Source organism: Danio rerio, chromosome 1, assembly GCF_049306965.1.
Source record: "Danio rerio strain Tuebingen ecotype United States chromosome 1, GRCz12tu, whole genome shotgun sequence".
Classification (NCBI taxonomy): domain Eukaryota; kingdom Metazoa; phylum Chordata; class Actinopteri; order Cypriniformes; family Danionidae; genus Danio; species Danio rerio.
The window spans coordinates 28574193-28594044 of NC_133176.1; the positions used below are offsets into that span (position 1 = coordinate 28574193).

A 19852-nucleotide genomic window follows, 5' to 3' on the forward strand; every position below is an offset into this window, starting at 1 on the left:
TGTAACAAATATGGCTTTTTGCGGTTAATCATGATTAATTACAAAAAGTATGATTAATTTGTTTATTTTTCAATTAATTGGCAGTCCTAATATATATATATATATATATATATATATATATATATATATATATATATATATATATATATATATACTTATATATATACTTATATATATACTTATATATGTATATATACTTATATATGTATATAAGTATGTAAAGGCAAATTGGTGTGTAAGAAAAAATTTAATATCATTTTGGTGAAGACTATCTTACAGAGAAAAGAATTAATGTGATTTGATAGTAGTTACCTAACATAATTGTTCTAACTCACTGCTTTTGTAAATGTGTAGAATAAACAAAATATTTACTACTTCCTACATTTTGAAATATGAAAAGTAACCATCAAGTGAGAACTTACAAGTCATGAGTATCTTCAGCTTCTTTCAGTCGCTCTGTCACTGTTTTGTAGTTGGTCTGAATAACGCGTAAACGATCATGATGTTTGGCATGGGCTTTCCGAAGATCCTCATTCTCCTGAGTCTGTAGTTTAAAGATGAGAAAACATACAGTACACACTTAATAAAAATTAAAATGTATATTTTATGCCTTGGATTACTTCATAAGTACCACATAGAAAAAGGGCACTGTAAAATCCACTTAACCCTAATCCACTTATATTAATAAATTTAATTTAATAATTACAATATATCATTTTGTCTAGGGGAGTAAAGACTTTCAAATGGTACATCCCTCACGATACTCTGAGATTCTTACATGGCAAACCAAGGTATTCCCATCCCACCATAGTCCACCAAAAAGAACATGAAAATATTGAAGATTCCAAATGTACTGCATGGTAGAGCAAAGAGTTCAGTGTTGACAATTCTGCTGTTCAAATATTTTATTTTAGTTTAGCTAGATCAGCTGAACCGAACCGTTCCATACCTTGGGTCCAATACATAGACTGTAAAGGGTATGGAGGCGAGGCGTCAGTGGAGCTACAAACGCCTGCTAGCATTTTGCTTAGATAGGCTTTTCTTTGGAAGAAACGCTTAACACTTCATTACCTTGTGTTCTGACCACATGCCTGGTTATACAATATATCAATAAAGCGTTTAGTCTTTTAAAAACACAGTTGTAATACATTGAGCCACTAAGCATTGTTCTCATGACATTTTTCTACCGAAGGAAAACATGAATAACTCCCAAATACTTCAAATATAGTATGTGTTAGTAAATGCAAGGTTATATATGAAATCCTGTCATAACAACATGACGTTTCAGATATTTTATAGCCTACAGCTAATCAATATGTCAGATTTTGTAGTGCTTTACATGTCTAAAAAATTATAAATGATAAATTATCTCAAGTAAAACAAATACATTTAAAGATTTGTATATAAGCATATAATTTCACCACCTAGTAAATGGAGGCAACTTGAACGGTTTGTGATCACAATAAAGTACACACAGTAGGCTTGGGCGGTATCCAAATTTTGATACCGTCAAACCGCCTCCATATTTTACCCCGGTATCCGGTATTACCGGCGTAATAAAAAAAATTATGACGTAAGGCTCAGACAGCGTCACCAAACTGTTGGCTTGAGCCTAAACCATTCAGAAACTGAATACTTTCTATGCGACCTTAGGCTCGCGGTCAAAAAGAGAGAGAGAGAGAGAGAGAGAGAGAGAGAGAGAGAGAGAGAGAGAGAGCCAAGCGACGCACAGCTCTCTCTCTCTCTCTCTCTCTCTCTCTTACACAAACACACACACACACACACACACACACACACACACACCTCTCCCGCGATTTATTCAGAAATTTACTCCCACACCGTAAGAAATCTGGCCGGCTCCTGCGGAACAGCAGCGGGAATGCAGAGAGCTGTATTCGGGCCATAAAAATTAGGCACGATAGGTCCCGAGTCCGACAAGTACATTTTGATTGACAGCTTTATAAAGCCCTAACCCGTTTACAGCCCGACATTATTCAAATGCTCTTACAGCTCTAATGCATTTTTTAAAGAATGAGTCATTTATATGTTTTAACATCATTTATTCGTAGTAAACGTAGACTATATGCCACTTGGAAGTCGGAACAAAGAAATAAAATAAGTCCTCTGTAACATCCTAACATCTCAGCGCTCTGGTCTAGGTACATGCACCTTTAAATTGGCCAACACACCAATGAAAAGAAATCTTGCTTAACAAATCAAATTAAAATAAACTCTAAATGGTGACGGGTATTTTGGCAATAACGAAATTAAGATAAAGGCTCTGCAAGATGTTTCTCCACTTCTCTTCAAAATCTGGCATTAGGGCGTCGGTGAAGCTGAATATTAAAATAATAATGCCACCATTAGTCTGTATACTCTGTCTACATTATGATTATATGGTTTAATTAATATTTATTTATAATTTAAAAACCCTTTACTTACCAAGATTAGGCTACGTGTGTTTGTGGAGGAACATTATTAAATCCACTGGCTTTAGCGCAGTCTTGCACTCATGGTGCGTCCAGCAGCTGAACACCCTTTCCTGCGGCTACAGGTCGAGATGCAGAGTTCTGATCTGGCTGATTTTGCAAGTTTTGGGTAGGATTGTTTGTTCATCTTCTACCAGTCAGAAACATCCATTTAATTTTCCATGACAGTAGTTTCATTGTAGCGAGAGGCCTCGTCATTTTACCTGTCAGCTTGCGGTTTAGGGCTCTACCGTAATACGCAGTGTATGAGTGACCACTGAAATACCTGGCTGGAATGCGCTCCTTCTGAGCTAGTGACTGGCTTGACCGCCGTCAAAATTCGCTTTTTTTACTACTTCGTCATAGTTTTTTTCACCTTTGCAAGGATGGATTTTATTGCAGGGATTTGGATTTTTTCGGGTCTCGCCGGGTTCGGGCAAAGATCTTCAGCTCTAATGCAGACCTCTCGTTCATATTAACCACGTCTCCCTTCTGTTCAGTCGAAACTGCCAAACTGCAGGACACTTTGAAGTGCGACTCGTCACGTCACGTCACCTCTCCCTCTCTCCCCCTCCCTCTCCCTCTCTCTCTCTCCTCCACACTGTCCCGTGATGACAATCACACATACGTTTTTGTAGGCATTAAATAAAGGATATTTAATATTTTATGACGGTACAACGGTATTGAAACTGACACCGTTGCTATTTTTAGATCCCGCGGTATACCATAATACCGTATTACCGCCCAAGCCTAACACACAGCATGCCATATCATCTGATAATTGTAGGAAATAATTCCAAAAGACAACTGACTGTGTAAAGCCACACATTAAAAAATTCCAAATAGAACTTTTATATAAACTTTATTTGCTAAAAGGTTATAAACAAACTAATAAATAAAATGCAATACTCTTTTTCTGAACTAAGTTTGTCACTTATTTCTCTTTGTAATCTGGCATTTCAATATAGCATTCATTTTTGTTTTAATAAAATTAAATTCATAATTTATAAAATAAAAAAAATTATAAAAAAAACATAATTTAAGATGTCAGCATTGCCACAAATTACAATCTTAAACAAAAGCTTAGAAGAAAAAAATTAAAGCTACAAACATGCATTTGCACAGCTAAAAAAAAATAGTAAAACTCCTAGAAGTCTGAAACAGAATCAGACTGAATTGGGAAGTCTCTACAGATTCCCGGTTCAAATTGAAAAACAAAACAAAACATGCCATAATGCATAATTGCAGATCATTCAACTTTTTTTTCGGGGGATGGGCAGTGTATCGTACAACAGCAAAATAAATGATGTATATCAGATTCATTCAAGCGTGGGCACACATTCAACTGCAAAAATACTTTCATGTGGCGTTTAATTCAATAAGTAAAGAAAATGGTTTATCTTTGCATATATCAAGTCATACAAATCAGAGGTTGCCTCTTATTTCATTATACTGAAATGATAATGTGTTTAAGTAATGCAGTACAAATACACTAGTATGTTATTAATCTGTTTTTCTTTCTGTGTAGCCCAGTGAGAACCCACACAAGCTGAATTAAATGCCATGTACTGTTTATTGTGTAACCCAAATACCAACAGTTTCCTAAAGTCAGGATTGAATTTTATTTTAAAAAGTATATGCTCTGCTGTTTCCAGCTACTCATTCAAAAAGATTTGAGACATGTTACCATAAAGTAAACACTGTCATAAGTAATCAACGTAAGATCATAAGCAATATTTTGGCATAAATGTGCTGTATTCATTGACTGAGAACTCTGAAAATAGAAACCAGCAAAACACGCAGCTCTAAAATGTATCAACAGGAAATCATCTGCATTAGTAATAAAACTATTTTACATACTCAAATAAAGACATCTTAATGACATCATAAATTAAGACATCATAAATTGTATATATACAGTTGAAGTCAGAATTATTAGCCCCCCTGTTTATTTTTCCCACATTTCTGTTACGGAGAGAAGATAATAAATCATTTCAAATAACTGATCTCTTTTAACGTTGCCAGGATGACAGTAAATAATATTTTACTAGATATTTTCCAAGACACTTTTTAAAGTGACATTTAAAGAGTTTACTAGGTTAATTAGGTTAATTAGGCAGCTTAGCTTAATTAGGCAAGTTATTGTATAACAATGGTTTGTTCTGTAGACTTGCAAAACAATTTATAGATTCAAGGGGTCAATATTTTGACCTTAAAATGGTTTTTAAAAAATTAAAAACTGCTACTATTCTATTCTATTTTATTATTTTTATTTTTTATTAAATTAAGACTTCAAATTCAACCTTTTTAATCATAATGTCACAAAGCAAGATGTAGTGTCTTAATTGCAAGATATAAAGTTGCATTAAAAATTTTATAGTATAGTACAATATTATGAAAATGCCCATCAATGCAGTGGATTGTATGCAACTACACAAATCTCATTGTTGGGTCAGTTTTTTCATAGTCAAGAAGAAAAAAAGGTTGGACTGTTGCCATGCTCATACCTCATACCCATGTGAATATTTCTATTTTTAAGTGTCCTTGTACTGACAATTTGCCTTTGGTGTGAATAGGCCTCACCTGGTGCAGGGCCTAAAAGAAAGAGCTGCAATAAAATAATGATTCTTCACAAACATACTTTTACTACACAAAAAAACCCATCAAACTCCAGTTCTTAATGACTGCTGCTTGTCTCACAACAATTCACACAGGATCCCCTGGCAAAATATACAGCAATGCAAGGATGACCATTCAACCATCATCTGATGTTTGATTTAAGCATTCCAAATAATGCCTAGATTGTTTTGAAAGTGATTTGAGGAAAAAAAAGGTAAACCCTAAAATGCCCTGTTCTAAATGTGTGCTATGCAAATAAGTTCCATATGGATAAAAAAGTGTAAGCCATCCCAGAATGACCACACCAACAGCCAATGACAACACTGCCTCTTCCACAACAGAAAGCGTGTGTTTTTAATAAAAGCATGCAAAACCACACTCTCAACAAATACATCTTTTACAGATACATAAAACCATAATAAGTCTCAAACTCACAACAAGGCTTTCCCCCTATTGTACACTCAAGAAAAAAATCCTCACACTAGTGGAAGATCTACAGGTAGTCATCTGACATATAAACAAAAACAGCATTAACAAAACATCAGAGACCTGTACATTAACGTATGCTGTCAGTATATTACAACCGCAAATCAGAAAAGGTTGGAACAGTATGAAAAACGCAAATAAAATAAAAAAGTAGAGAATTCTAAATTTACTTTGACTTATATTTCCTTGCAGACAATACAACAAACATTATTTAATGTGTTCTTCGTTATTTTTAATGCTTTTCCCCCCAAAATAAACATGTATTCCAGTTTTGGTTCTTGCAACATATTTCAAAAAGTTGGAACAGTAAAGCATTTACCACTTTGTAATGTTGCCATTTCTCTTCACAACACTTAAACTACATTTAGGGACTAAAGACACCAAGGGACATATCATACACCCGGTGCAGTGTGGCGCAAGACGCAGCGCAATAGTCTTTTGGTAGTTTCAGCTTGGCGCAAGAGTCGTTTTGAGGCGTTGCCCTACGCTGTTTAAATAGCAAATGCATTAGCGCTCACTTGTGCGCCCATAGGCGTTCTAGTCTAAAAAGGAAGGCGTTCTGAGGCGGACCGCTGGCGCGTTGCTATTTTGAGAAACTATAATAGATTTTTCATTAGACCAAAACAAACCCGGTCTAAACTCCAGCGCAGAGTTGCGCCTCGCTTACTCACTGCTTAATACGCACAAGAGAGCAATAAGCAAATATCTTTACATATGAAAAAATTTAAATATTAAGGATATATATATATATATATATATATATATATATATATATATATATATATATATATATATATATATATATATATGATATAATAAGAATAGATATAGGATATAAATATAAAGGATTAAAATATTACAAAACATATTATTTTCTAGCCTACATAAATATATAAAAATCACTGCTTTTATGTCTTCTTCATCTCGGGAGGCTTTTTCAGTTCATTCATAACAATTTGCTTTTGTATAATGTTATTATTATTAGCAGTATTATTTAATATATCCATATTTATATTTGTTTTATTAAAAACAAGCTTAGATTTGCCCACCTGTCAGGTTTGAGACCATATGGGGCACAGCAGGTGTATTTGGAAATAACTCAGTATTTTGACCACACTTGGTCATTATTGTTCATTTATTCGTTTGCTGGAAATTAGAACTGAATTTAGAAATAGTTTTGAAAAAAATTTAACGCTTAACAAACTAAATTAATTATTTTTAGACTAATTGATGTCTGTGCGTAAAGGTTTCCCTATCCAAGAGCGAATGTGAAAGTAGTTCCATTATCTCTCATTCTCACACAGTAGATGCTCTGTTTAACAGTTTTCTGTTAAAAACTGTTAACTGTTTGCTTGTAAAATGCTCATTTTTTCCACTTAGACTTACTTTGCATCCTGTAAATAGCGAATGCGCTCTTGGCGCGACGCAGCTGGGTCTTTAAGGGAATGGGAGATGAGACTCTAATTGGTTTATTCTCAAAATTCACCTATAACTAATTAAGAAAATAAACTCAACCCTTTTAGTCCATGCGCCTTGGCGCAAAGCAGGTTTTCTGTCCTTAAATTAGAAAAAACGCGTTCTGACACGCCCTGAAAGCGTTTGCGCCCTGCGTTTTGTGCTCTGCGCATGGACCGTCAAAATAGAGCCCCAAGTGTTTCAGGTCTAATTTGTACTTTTCAGCATTTTTAATGCCATCACAGACATGACAGTCCCTGGCTTTTGGACTTGTTGCAGCATAGCAACAAACTGGATGATCCTTTTCTTTGGTCTGAGCACACTGTGTCCTTTACTCTCAAAATATACCTGAAATACTGATCCATCTGACCACAGTACATGTTTCCAACGCGTGATGGTGTGCAGAAAAGTCAACGGCGCTTCTGGACACAGTTAACATAGGGCTTCCTTTTGGCACAGCACAGTTTTAACTGGTATTTGTGAATGTAAATATGTATTACGGCACTTGAGTCATGTATTATAGTCCTGAGCTCATGTGGTGATATCGCTTATAGATGAATGATGATTTTTGATGTAGTGCTGCCTGAGTGGTCACAGTTGTTCAGCCTAGGCTAGTGCTCTTGTCTTTTACGCACTGAAATTCCTACAGATTCCTTGAATGTTTTAATTGTTTGCACCGTTAAAGGTGAAATAGCCAAATGTCTTCCTATCTTTTTGAGTAACATTATTTAAATAATTTTGTCACATATTTGTTGGCAAACTGGCAATCATCAGCCCATCTTTACTCCTAAAATACTAGACCTTTATTGGATGCTGCTTTTGTATCAACTTATAATAACAATCACCTGTTGACATCACCTATTTCAGATCACAACATTATTTAACCAGTTAACCTGATTACTAGCCCTAAATTGTTCCTGTCCCAACTTTTTTTAAATGTGTTGTAAGAACCACAATTGGAATGTGTTTGTTTTGAAAAAAAAAAAAAAAATTTTTAAATTCATCAAGGAAAACATTAAATAATGGTTGTTGTATTGTCTGCAGTGAAATACAAGTCAAAGTAAATTTAGAAATTACTACTTTCTTTTCTTTTTTTATTTGTGTTTCCCATACTGTCTGTAAGGTCCACCCAGTTGGCCCAATGCCAGTGTCCACTGGTGGATGAAGGTTCAATGCCTGTTCAGTCTTTCCAGTGCACAATGTTGATTTATCTTAAATTTAACTCATATCTTACTCCAATTTTAGTATGAGGTGGTTTAGAATACTAATATATTTATCTTTAGTTTTATCTGATTCCAATCATAAAGCATTAAGAAGATTATATCAATATATAATATAGATAAATGTTTGAACCTTTTGTCTTCATTAGTAACTATCACATCCGTTCATTCGAGTGCTCATGTCGCTCAGAAAAATCGCCTCGGCCGAAGGCGTCCCTCACGGTCACACTCCGGTCAGTCTTGAATATTAAACAGAGGTAATTAACTAATACTTTAGATGGCCGGTACCAGCGCGCTCGTTCTAAAATACTTTAGTTAGTCCCGCTTAGGTGTACACCCTTGAGTTAAGACAATCATCATTTCTAATTAGAGGTTAGGGCATTAATATAAATGTACCCGACTACTGGACTCTATAGTAACTATGGTTTTCACCAAGCCCATGGTTTCCCATATGAACTTAATTTAGAATAATATTACCTTCAAACAAAGGTCCGGTACCCAATCTAGGTTAGTCGTGCAACACCTTGTTGACCTAGACGGAAGTTAACGCCCTTTCCACCTAAGTACACTTGAATCAATATCAAGAGTCAGTCGGATCCCTAAAACACAATTAGTGTGCCCAATGCTCCATCTCAACTGGATTTTAGTCCATCTACTGACCTGACGCAAGACGTGCGGAAACAAGGATGCAGCGTAATCTACTAGAACTAATAATTACAGAGTGAGCAAAATATGGTCAAACTTTACAATTTATTAGTCAGGTAAATGTATTATGCCAATTCAATCAGTCAATTCATAAATGATCAATACAGAACATCAAATTATCAAAGATAAATCCACGATGAAAAGATGCATACCTGACTTCAAATTTTACATAACGTGGAGCGTAAGCTCCATGTTACGGGCTGATCTGGTTAGGCAGAATCGCCCTGAGCCTCTCTCAAACCTTACCTTAAATAATCCAAGAATTCCCTCAAGGAAAGGGGTGTGTGCATAACAAAAGGCATTTGCATTTAGTGCTGCCTGTGGAAAAGTCACACCCTTCACAGTGGTTCAAAAGATGCCTGAAGTTATATATTTATTGTTTTGATTATGTCTATTTCTGAGAGAATGAGACCATTGTACCAGTCGCACTGAGACATTTTAAATGATATCAAACATGATAGATAAAGTCACTTTGGTTAATCTAGAACATTCAAACATTGAAATGACCATATGTGTGAGTTGGGGTGGATAAAGCCGAGTTTCAGCAGACTCAGATGCAAATGCAGCAGGAGTTGGTTTTTCCCGCATTCCTACCTGCTGGGTTGTGGAGTCAATTGGCTCTGTTTTCAGCTCATGTTTTGAAATGTCAAAGACATCAAAATATTTGCAATATTTCAACTCTCACACTGTCCCAACTTTTTTCTGCTTTGGGATTATGCGATGTTCAGTATTTAATTTAGTATTTACCATTGTTGTCTTAAAGAGCCCATATTATGGGTTTTTGAAAATTCCCCTTCATGTAGTGTGTAACACAGCTCTAAGTGAAGTGAAGTATCCAGCTAAGGCTTAAATCTGTAAGAGTACAGTGTTTAAAACGGTTGATTCATCTATAAAAGAGTCGACTCACAGTGCTTCAAACGAGTCGCCTTGATACCGAGTCATTAGGTGTTTCGCCATGACTTACGAACGAAACCAAGTTATTCACGTGCACACGCAAACCCGGGAGATTTCAAACCTGAGGCCCCGCCCTCTGACGCAGAAACCCAGACACACACCCACACACCCACAAACACACGCACACAAACATGCCGGTCGATTGAAGTCACACTGCAGATGGATATTATCGAGGGTCTATTCAAAGATGAAACATCAGCATTATAACCAAGCAGTTGGAAACTACTGGAAACTTCTGGAAACTACATGCTACAAAGAATACTTCATCTGCGTTTGTTAAAGGAAGGATCAGTAAAGAGTAACTTACTGATGGACGTCAGGATGGGTTTCTTCCTCCATTTCTCAAGTGTAAGTACGTGCGATTAAAGTTGTTGCCTCGTTGACTCTAGCTTGCAAATGTATTTAGTTGTGATTTGTTACTTGTAACCGCGTGTACTGTATCAGGTTAACTGGCTATATTCTCTTATCGCGTGCAAAGTCACGTTATAAATGTGACGCGTGCTGCTTTGTTTACGGAGCTCCGTGGTAGAGGTCTGCAATTTCTGAATAAATCGCGGGAGCGGTCGGTAACGGGTTTAATTTGGGACGGGAGCGGGCTGTCTAGCAATATCACGGATATTGCTATGCGGATGAGAAAGAGAGATAGAGCTTTGCTTGCGTGTCTGCTTGGTGCTTGGTGCTTGTGTGTGTGTGTGTGTGTGTGTGTGTGTGTGTGTTTATACAGACAGCTTGGCTGTCTGGACTGTATAGCTGGGTGATTTTTGGTTTTGTTCTCCCCCGCTCTTTAGCGGGATCGGGCACGGCGGGCAGAAAACGGGGCGGGCATCGAGACAACAAATTCTTCATATAAGCAGGAGCGGTCAGGTTCAGGCTAAACCTGGCGGGTGCGGGCGGAAGCGGGAGCGTTGTCGTCCGGAGGTGTGTGTGTGTGTTTTTGTGTGTGTGTGGCAGCTAAAGTCCATGCCTACACTATCGAGCGTGTATGAACTGTGATTACTTTCTATATTGCTGATTAGCTATTGGGCATTTCACTCTCTGACTGAAGGCAGTCGACCAATCGCAACAGACTGTCATAGGTCCAATCAGCGCAGATTAGCTAAGGAGGGGTTTGGGAACAAATGAATCACTGGACGATTCATACAGGAGTTGCTGGGATAATTAGCTAAAAATAAATGCAGATTATAAGACCATGAAAGTGTTTTTTGACCTTGCATGCATATTAGACTGTTGTTGGAGACCCTTACAACCAAGATATGACCCTATTTCCTGTATAATATGGGCTCTTTAAATTTAAATGCAGTCTAAAAGTACAATATAAATGAAACAAATACTAACAGCTGTAACTGACATTTGAAAGCAATGAATGTTGAACAGGTAAACAAGTTATGTGGGGCTAGATTATCAATTTTTTATTTATGATTTAAAATCAACACTGGACTTTTGAGCTGTGTCCCAAATGGCACACTATACACTATGCACTTATGCACTTACACACTCAACAGCAAAGTATATGTACGTAGTGTCATCCCTAATGGAACACTATGTCCCCCCATTGGAAATAACGAACTTGCCTTAAGCAGGTCGCACACCAGAAGTGCCGCTCGGCAATGCTGCGTGCCACACAGCGCCATGCATTTTAGAATTCTAAACATAGGTTTCTATCTGGGTACACACACCAGCGCCACAAGTCGGCGGCTGTCTGCGGAGCCCAACCACGACTCAGGACACTGTTCATATTTCTACTGCGCCACAGAGCACCTACTGAATAATTTCATTTTAAATAACATGCGAGTGTGCGCGTCTGGTGTGCCATGTCACGGCTCTGAGCAGCGCATCCGGTGTGCGACGCCCTTTAGTTATAGCCTCAGTCAAATTTAATTTAGTGTGCATGATTATTAGTCTCAGCGTACAAGCTCGGAACTTTAAACTAGCACACAGTTGTCTGTAAAATTATACAAAGACACAAATGATTTTGTAGTCTCTGCTTGGTCTGTCCGAGTCGCACATGTACGGCTGAATGCTGGTCCTCTCACTCATGTTGCTTCTCTCTGTCTGCCTGTCTGTTGTCATACACAAAGCGAGAGAGCTCTTGGCTCTGTCCCCTTGTTAAGTTGGGCGGGAGTTGAAACTAATTTTCATGTGAAGCAACACAACCCTAACACAACGACCTGTGTACACACCCCCAAAATAACACATTTTAAAACATTATAATAAAAAATTCTGAATTGTGCTTTGAACTGAACCTAAACTGGCACACTCAGAAGAACCATATTATAAATATTAAATGTTTAAAAAGGGGTAAACTAGGTGTCCTTTAACAATCCAAAATAAATAATGTAATTCAACATGTGCGCCTGATAGCTCCGCCCCTTTCACTATGTGAGAAAAGCTGCAGTTGCCGAGTGCATGAAGTGTCAATCATTCCACACTTCATTTTACTGGTTCAATAAGTGTATCATCCAGGAATTTAAAGTGCACTTTACTTTTAGAGTTTTCCATGTGAACGCACTACTTAGACTGTTTATATTAAAAAATGGTGTAGAATAGTGCACAAGTATGCGTAAGTGACACAAATTGTTCATGCAATCCTCATGCTAGTTACAGTACATGAGAAACATAAAAAAAAGTTATGCTGAAAGAAGCAGAACAACTCACTGCATCATGTCTCATGTAATTGGCCAATGCCCAATCACTGTTTTAGCTGTGGAAAGATGTCAACAAATAGTGTCATACAACATTACATTTACCTCAAAAAAGAAGTTTGACATCACCACAATTATTTCTGTCTAAATCATCCAGCCTTATGATAAAATCATGAATGTAACAGTGAGAGCATCAGAATTCAATCTGGCTCCCCTTCCAACAATGCTCCATATTCACAGCAATGTCGGCGACACAGCGGTATGGCTCTGGCCGCCCTGCTGTTGGCACTCTGATGATAAAATATGTTTTCATGTTTTCTAACGAAAAAAACTAGCCATAAACTAGCCATTTCTGCGGTGAGGCTTTTGTGCTCATGTTTAACTGCTATTCTGATTTTACCATGCTGTTTGTAGAAGATATTTATTAGCCTTTAATGGTCTTCATGTTAACATGAATTTGTATTACTATTCATTACTATTCACTAATGCACAACTATTCATTGCAACTTCATAAAATCTTCCAAATAAGTCAACTGAAAGAAACTTTCCATACAACTCCTCTGATAGCAACCCAGAATATAAAAAAAGACTACAAATAGCATTGAACACTCAAGTACGCTTTGAATGTCCAAAGTCACAATATCATTGGTAACTTGTGTGAGGCTCACCAAAGTTTGTTAATCTTTCTGGGTACATTTTTTCAAGGCCTTTCTTGGAACAAAGCACTGATAAGTGTTTCCACGCCAACCTGGCACCTGTAGCATTATTGTGGTCTGACATTTCACCCATCAGCCAATGGGAGAAGGCTGACATCTCCCACCACTTAAACCCCACAGCAGGAGGAACGCCTCAGTGAGCCGGGTCGCTCCCCAAATGCCCGTAAATATTGGTCTTTGCCTCACAGCTATTTGAAGAAAAAAAGTGTGCGTGTGTGTGTGTGTGTGTGTGTGTGTGTGTGTGTGGTGGGGGGGATCTCAGCCAAAGATTACATGGGACTTTTCAGGGGTGAACATATAGATTTTCCTGACAAGAAGGCCCTCTATTATTCTGACCTTAGCCAAGGCGAACTCTGGCAGAGACAGCAAGCGCACCTTTCAGCTTGAGTGGCCAGGGCCAGGAGACTTGTCGAAAGGCTTTCTGAAAGGGAGGAAAGCTTGTTTACCGCTGCTATGACACGGCAGCCCTGCTGGGCGGGAAATGCAAGGCCCTGAACCCTGTTATTATTAACAAGGACAAAGAGAACAAGCCAGCCCCAGACCGTTTGCCAATGTGACAAGTATGGATTTACTGCTCAAAAATTCACAAGAGGACACTCAGCCTTCAAACAAGAAAGACAGAGAATATGAGACAGAGAAGTGAAACAAAGCAGAGCGCTAATGAAGGCCTGCTCAGATTGAGTGACCAATGTTTCGTGTCTGAGTGACATCACGGCATGCAGGGGGTGTTTAAAGTACCCAGTACACATCCACCTGGGCATCAAAATCAATACAAACTAGAGGATGAGTACTCTGCACCGCTGGAACTGTTGAGTGTCACTGAGCCTTACGAACTGAAGTGTCTGACAGGCAAAAACACTGACTAGATAAGTAGACTCAAGATTTAAAAGGAGGGAAATGCTGGAGTGAAGAATAGGAAAGCAGAGAAGAAGACTGGGTGAGAGAGAGAGAGAGAGAGAGAGAGAGAGAGCGAAAGAGGCATGAAAAGTCAAAAGAGAGACATGGATGATTGGTTTAGTGAAGAGCGTGAGTTCTTCAGCAGTCTTCTCTCCCGCTGCCTCATTGCCTTTGCAGACAGTCTATGTGTGTGTGTGTGGATAATGAAAGATGAAGGTCAGGTTGAGGGCAGCGGTCAGAGGACAACATCTGACTCTACCTGCTATGAGCTCCTTCAGGCCAACATTTTACCAGTCACTCACGCATATGCAAATATACCTATTTTTAGTTGCTTATATGCCTGAGGGTGGCAAGTGAGTGCTAGGAAATATGGCAAAAATAGTTATTTATTGTCAAATCTTTACTTATCTCAAGTTTAAAGGAAGACTTGCTACAGAGCTGAAATCACAGTAATCAGTTGCTTGTGATTTAATTTTTTTTTGTCAGAACATGACAAATGCTTGTCAAACTGGTGAAAAATAAAGCTACAAGCTGATAATTGGCCATTGGGCAGTTTCAGGCCATTGGTGAGTGTATGTCAGGCTAGTTTATTTGGTGTGTTCTACACATCGTCATTTTTAAGTGAAACTAATGCCTAGTTCAGACTGCATGATTTTAGCCCTGATTTTGACTTGCCGACACGTTTTGAAAAAATGGCAACAAATGGATGAAATCACGAGCAAATTAGTGCACGTGCACACGAGTAACAATCACATAGTATGAGTGAGCAAAGATGTGATCTGAGAGAATCGCTTATGAGTCACTGACACCTGTGAGATATTTGGCATGCTAAATATCTGGAGCTGTTGGCGATTTAAATCATGCCGTGTGAGATACACCTACAGCTAATGAGAAAGTAGCATACACCACTATAGTAGCATACACCACCACTATAGCATACACCACAACTATAGTTAAAAGTGCTTCTTTTTAGTCAATTTGGACCCCGGAAATAGGGGGAAAATTAGTGGAAATTTGGCAGGAGCACTACTGTCTGTTTGATGTGTCATCTGAGCAATTCCAAAACAGGGTTGAAAAAGAAAAAAAAAGTTGAGAAGAAATTGCTAATTCCCTTCAAAGGCCAGGTGAGCAAAATAAGTACATTTTCTACACCCTTTAAGGCTTCTTTTTCATTATGTAGTTAATAACTAAAGATACACTACGTAACCTTGCATCGTTTCCATGTTTCCACACACTCATTTCTCATGTGTTTTCGCAGACAGAGACAAAGTTGCAAGGGATTCTTCCTATTGTGAAGTCATGCAGTGTAAAACCCTTTGTCGCCAATCCATCTTGCAGTGTAAACAAAGCAGCGACGAAACGCTACCCCAGATAGTCATACAGTGTAAAAACACCTGTGACACGACTACTTTGAAAATCGTGCAGTGTGAACTCAGCATTAGCGAATAACACGTTTCAAGAGTGAATACAATGAAGCGTCATTGTGTAATATTTCATAAATATTTTCAAACAATATGGATTATTAGGTTATCAGACATATTTGCATAAACTGATTTTTCTCTGGGGAGCAAGAAGTACTGTGAAAATGGTTCAGAAATGCTGCTTTTGTTACAGTTTGTATGTGTGCAGCACTATAGTTGCAATTTTCCTTTGTGTAATGATATTATAGACTCCAGCCAACCGTGGGTATTGAAAGATACATCCTTTCATGCAGATGCAGAATATAAATTCTTGTCTCAGTTAGTCGTTGTCTATTTGATGTAAAGTAACTTAAATGACAATTCATCTACTGGCTGCTGGGGGCTTACTCCAAAACAAAGCAAATTCCTAAAGACTCCCATGTTAAAATGTCCAACTTTTCAGCAGAAAAAAAGGTGTTTAGAGTCAGGTGCAAAAAATGGTTTTAGTTAATGTAGCTAAGATTACCCTTCATGACAACTGTAATGATGGTCAATAAAAAAAAATTCATCCATTTAATTTATATTAAGTCTTAGAATTCCGCATAATTGCCACAACCATATCAACCTGCAGCCCAAAACCTGTTATTCACTAAAGCTAAGCAAGGCTAAGCCTGGTCTGTACCTGGATGAGAGACCAGGTTGCTGTGGTGTTAGGGAGGCCAGCAGGGGCGCTCAACCTGCAGTCTGTGCGAGTCCTAACACCCCAGTAAACTATACTGTCAGTGAGTGCCATCTTTCACATGAGATGTTAAAGTGAAGTCCTGACTCTCTGTGGTCATTAAAGGAGCAGTATGTAAGTTTTACATCCAGGGGTTAAACTAGGTATTGCACTCCTGTATCAAAATGCAAGCTCGGGTTGCCAGATTGAGGAGATGGGCGAGTGATTTAAACCGTGTTCTAAATAAAAGCAATGACACCTGGTAGAAGGAATATTTTCCATATTAAAAGGAGCTTTTGTCCTCAACACCTTGAATTAATATATTAGAAATTGATTTTTTTTTCTTCACAGGTAAACAATAGAAAACTATGACAATGATCGCCTCAGTTACAGCTTATGTGCTATATTCAGTGGGAAATGCTAACAATGTCAGTTTGAATGCCATTTTACATGACATTTATTGCCATACTACTGAAATTAGAAGCAGATAGTTCACCTCAGATCTCGAAAATAAACCGTCTGAAGTTTAACTTAAACACATATGAGTGATTCAGCATGTCCATTTTTATAATGTTAAAGAGAGTTAATTTGTGTTTATTAGCTTATAAACCTTACCATTTGAGTGAGTGCACATTATGTGCTTCTGAATGGCTGTATATAATTTTCTGTCATTTGTCTTGTGCAAACAGGTAGGACACGCCATAACAATGTAACCTGCTAACCTAATGTTTACGTTCATAATATTTATATTATTTGCTAATTAATAACCTGATGTGGAACTGAATCTGCGTCTCATTTCTGAGTCTGCTACTTTAAACTGGATGTCACATTTTGGTCACGGACGCATGCTTTCAGAGCCTTTCTAAATGAATGAATGAAATATGCGGTTTTCCACCAAGGCAACCTGCAGTGCTGAAATATGATTGGCTAAACTGCCATTGGGGAAGTTAAAATGATAAAAAAAACAGCGTTCGGGTATAGAAAATATTTTTAAAGCAGAATATCTGATTTCAGCATTGTTTTTCAGATAAACAAATCGTCACTTTAGAATTATAAGGTTCTATCTGCATTCTGAATGGTTTTGAGATTTTGAGCTTCAAGGTTTTTGCATTCCATATAGTAAACAGTATGTGTGTAGCATTTGTTTTTTAAACAAAAAGTCTTAAAACGTAAACAACTTAAGAAAAAACATCTCATAATGTAATTAAGTTGTCATTCAATAAGAATATGTCCATAATTCAATTTTGACAAAAATGCCAGTTAGAACCTTATAAGGTGATAAAACATGTTCACTTGACATGTTTCTTACAAAATATCTGCAAACTTATTATGGCATTTTTATGCTGTAGAAGAGTTAAAAACTTACATACAGCACCTTTAAAAATCTCATGGCACTTCTTGTAAAGAGTAGGGGTGTAACCCCGGTGTCCTGGCCATTACCCATCATGGCCTTCTAATCATACCCATCAACCGAACTGGCTATGTCTCTCTCCACTCCACTATAGCTGGTGTGTGGTGAGCGCACTGGCACCGTTGTCCTGTGGCTGCCGTCGTATCATCCAAGTGGATGCTGCACACTGATGGTGATGTAGAGAGACCCTCCTCATGATTGTGAATCGCTTTGGGTGTATGGCCACACACAATAAATGCGTATTTATGCTTTAGTTTTATGTGACTTTACACAGTCTATTGCTTTTTGGAATTATTTCTTACAATTATCAAATAAGAATGTGCTCACAGACCACTCAAGTCTAGCGTCCATATTTCCGGTTAGTAATGCTCTTACATAATTTTATTTATAAATGCAATAATTTTATTTATAACAGTAATTTATTATTTATAATTTTATTTGTGAAAAACAAACATCTAGCATGTAAAATATCAGGTCCAGTTGGCCAACTCAGGTGCCACAGCCAATGAATGAGCAAGTGATGGGTTGATATTGCCTTCAGTTACTCTACAGAAAGGCCTGAGCAAAAACGAAAGTAACTTAAACCGCAATTAATTTACTGGCTGCAGGGGGCTGATTCCAAAACAGAGCCAATTCCGTTAGACTTCCATGTTAAAATGTTCAACTTTTCAGCCAAAAAAAAGGTGTATAGTGAATGGTTCATCTGATAGATGTGGCTTTCAAATGCTTCTGGATCTGTCTTGATATATATATATATATATATATATATATATATATATATATATATATATATATATATATATATATATATATATATATATAACACGTCATAATTTAATTTTTTTCAGACAACATATTTTAAAGGTGCAGTTTATGAATGGAACTTAGTATTGATTAAAAAGATTAAAAACAAGAAATCAATAATAATCTAACATTACTGTGCATCTAGCTTTTGTAATTTATCTAGTCTTTGCGCAGTAAAAAAAGGACTTTTAAAACACTGCTTTAGTCACAAAAACACACATCATGATCATAATACTGAACAGATACCAAACAGTTCTATATAATCTATATATTATAAAACATAATGTAATACATTTATAAAATAATAACTGCAACATTTTATCACCCTGTCCTCATAGCCAGTGTGTTAGACTAGTACAGTATACAATTTTTTACGCGTGAATTTGTACATTTTTAATTTTGTGCTATTTTTGGGGTATCAAAGTTAATCCATAAACTTATATAAATTTACACCATTCCATTTCTCAGTAAAATATAATATGATTGACTAATGTAGGCTGTTATACCTAGTTTTTATTTTTTAGCTACCTGTAGTTTGTATTGTTACTTTTGCAACTATTTACATCATTATGTATTTATATGTTTTTTTATTATTACTTTTAGTTCGCAATACTTTATGATTTGTTGTGCGACACGACATTGCTCACCTTATGTATGCTATTTCTAAGGAGGCAGAAAAATCACCTAAACGTTCCTATAAAGGCATAAAGCTCATAAGAGGTCTCAAAAGGGAAGATAAGAGACTCACAGTGACAGAATAAGGCATGTATTTAGTGTTCACCTTAAAAGCGAGTAATTCCTGCAGTTGCTGAATCCTTTTCTCCAGACTGTCAGCTCCGTCACTGCTGCTGCCACCTGGAGACCCAGAGTCCTGATGAAAACAGAAAGAAACCGATAAAACAACAGAACAACAGCTTTCATTAACACAAAAGTCAAGTTTTTAATTATCAAAAGCAATAGAAGAGCAATAGGCCTTCACATACGAAAACACAAACATCAGCCCGCGCGGTCTCCGAAATCTAACAGGGGACACGGGCTGAATCGCAAGGAGGAGCACACACGGCATGCTGCTGAAGGGTTCTCTGTGCAGGGACCTAATGAGCATGTTCATTTCCATTTACATTGTTTCTTTGACAATAATGATGTCCCATTAGGGGAGACTAAAGGGTTATAGAGTGAGAAACGCGCCAGGCCTCATTACCAAAGGTGGGAAGGGAGGCGCCTTTAATTGCTCTATCAGGGGCCAGAGTTACACTTGATAGGACAACAGAAGCAGACTTTAGGGAGAAAGGAAAAAAAATAGAATGAGAGAGAGAGAAAGAGAGAGAGAGAAAGAGAGAGAAAGAGAGAGAGAGAG

At 37.4% G+C, this 19852-nt stretch overlaps 1 protein-coding gene across 11 annotated transcripts in view; it reads right to left on the bottom strand.

Moving 5' to 3' along the window:
- The window catches only part of cntln (centlein, centrosomal protein), a 188491-nt gene that overhangs the window by 109313 nt on the left and 59326 nt on the right, over positions 1-19852 (bottom strand). For all 11 annotated transcript variants that reach the window (XM_073951811.1, XM_068221311.2, XM_073951805.1 and 8 more), the window contains 2 exons: positions 19277-19366; positions 423-544 (listed from right to left, as the gene is read on the bottom strand). In XM_073951811.1, the coding sequence (XP_073807912.1) occupies positions 423-544; positions 19277-19366 (212 nt within the window). The remainder of the gene's footprint in view (positions 1-422; positions 545-19276; positions 19367-19852) is intronic.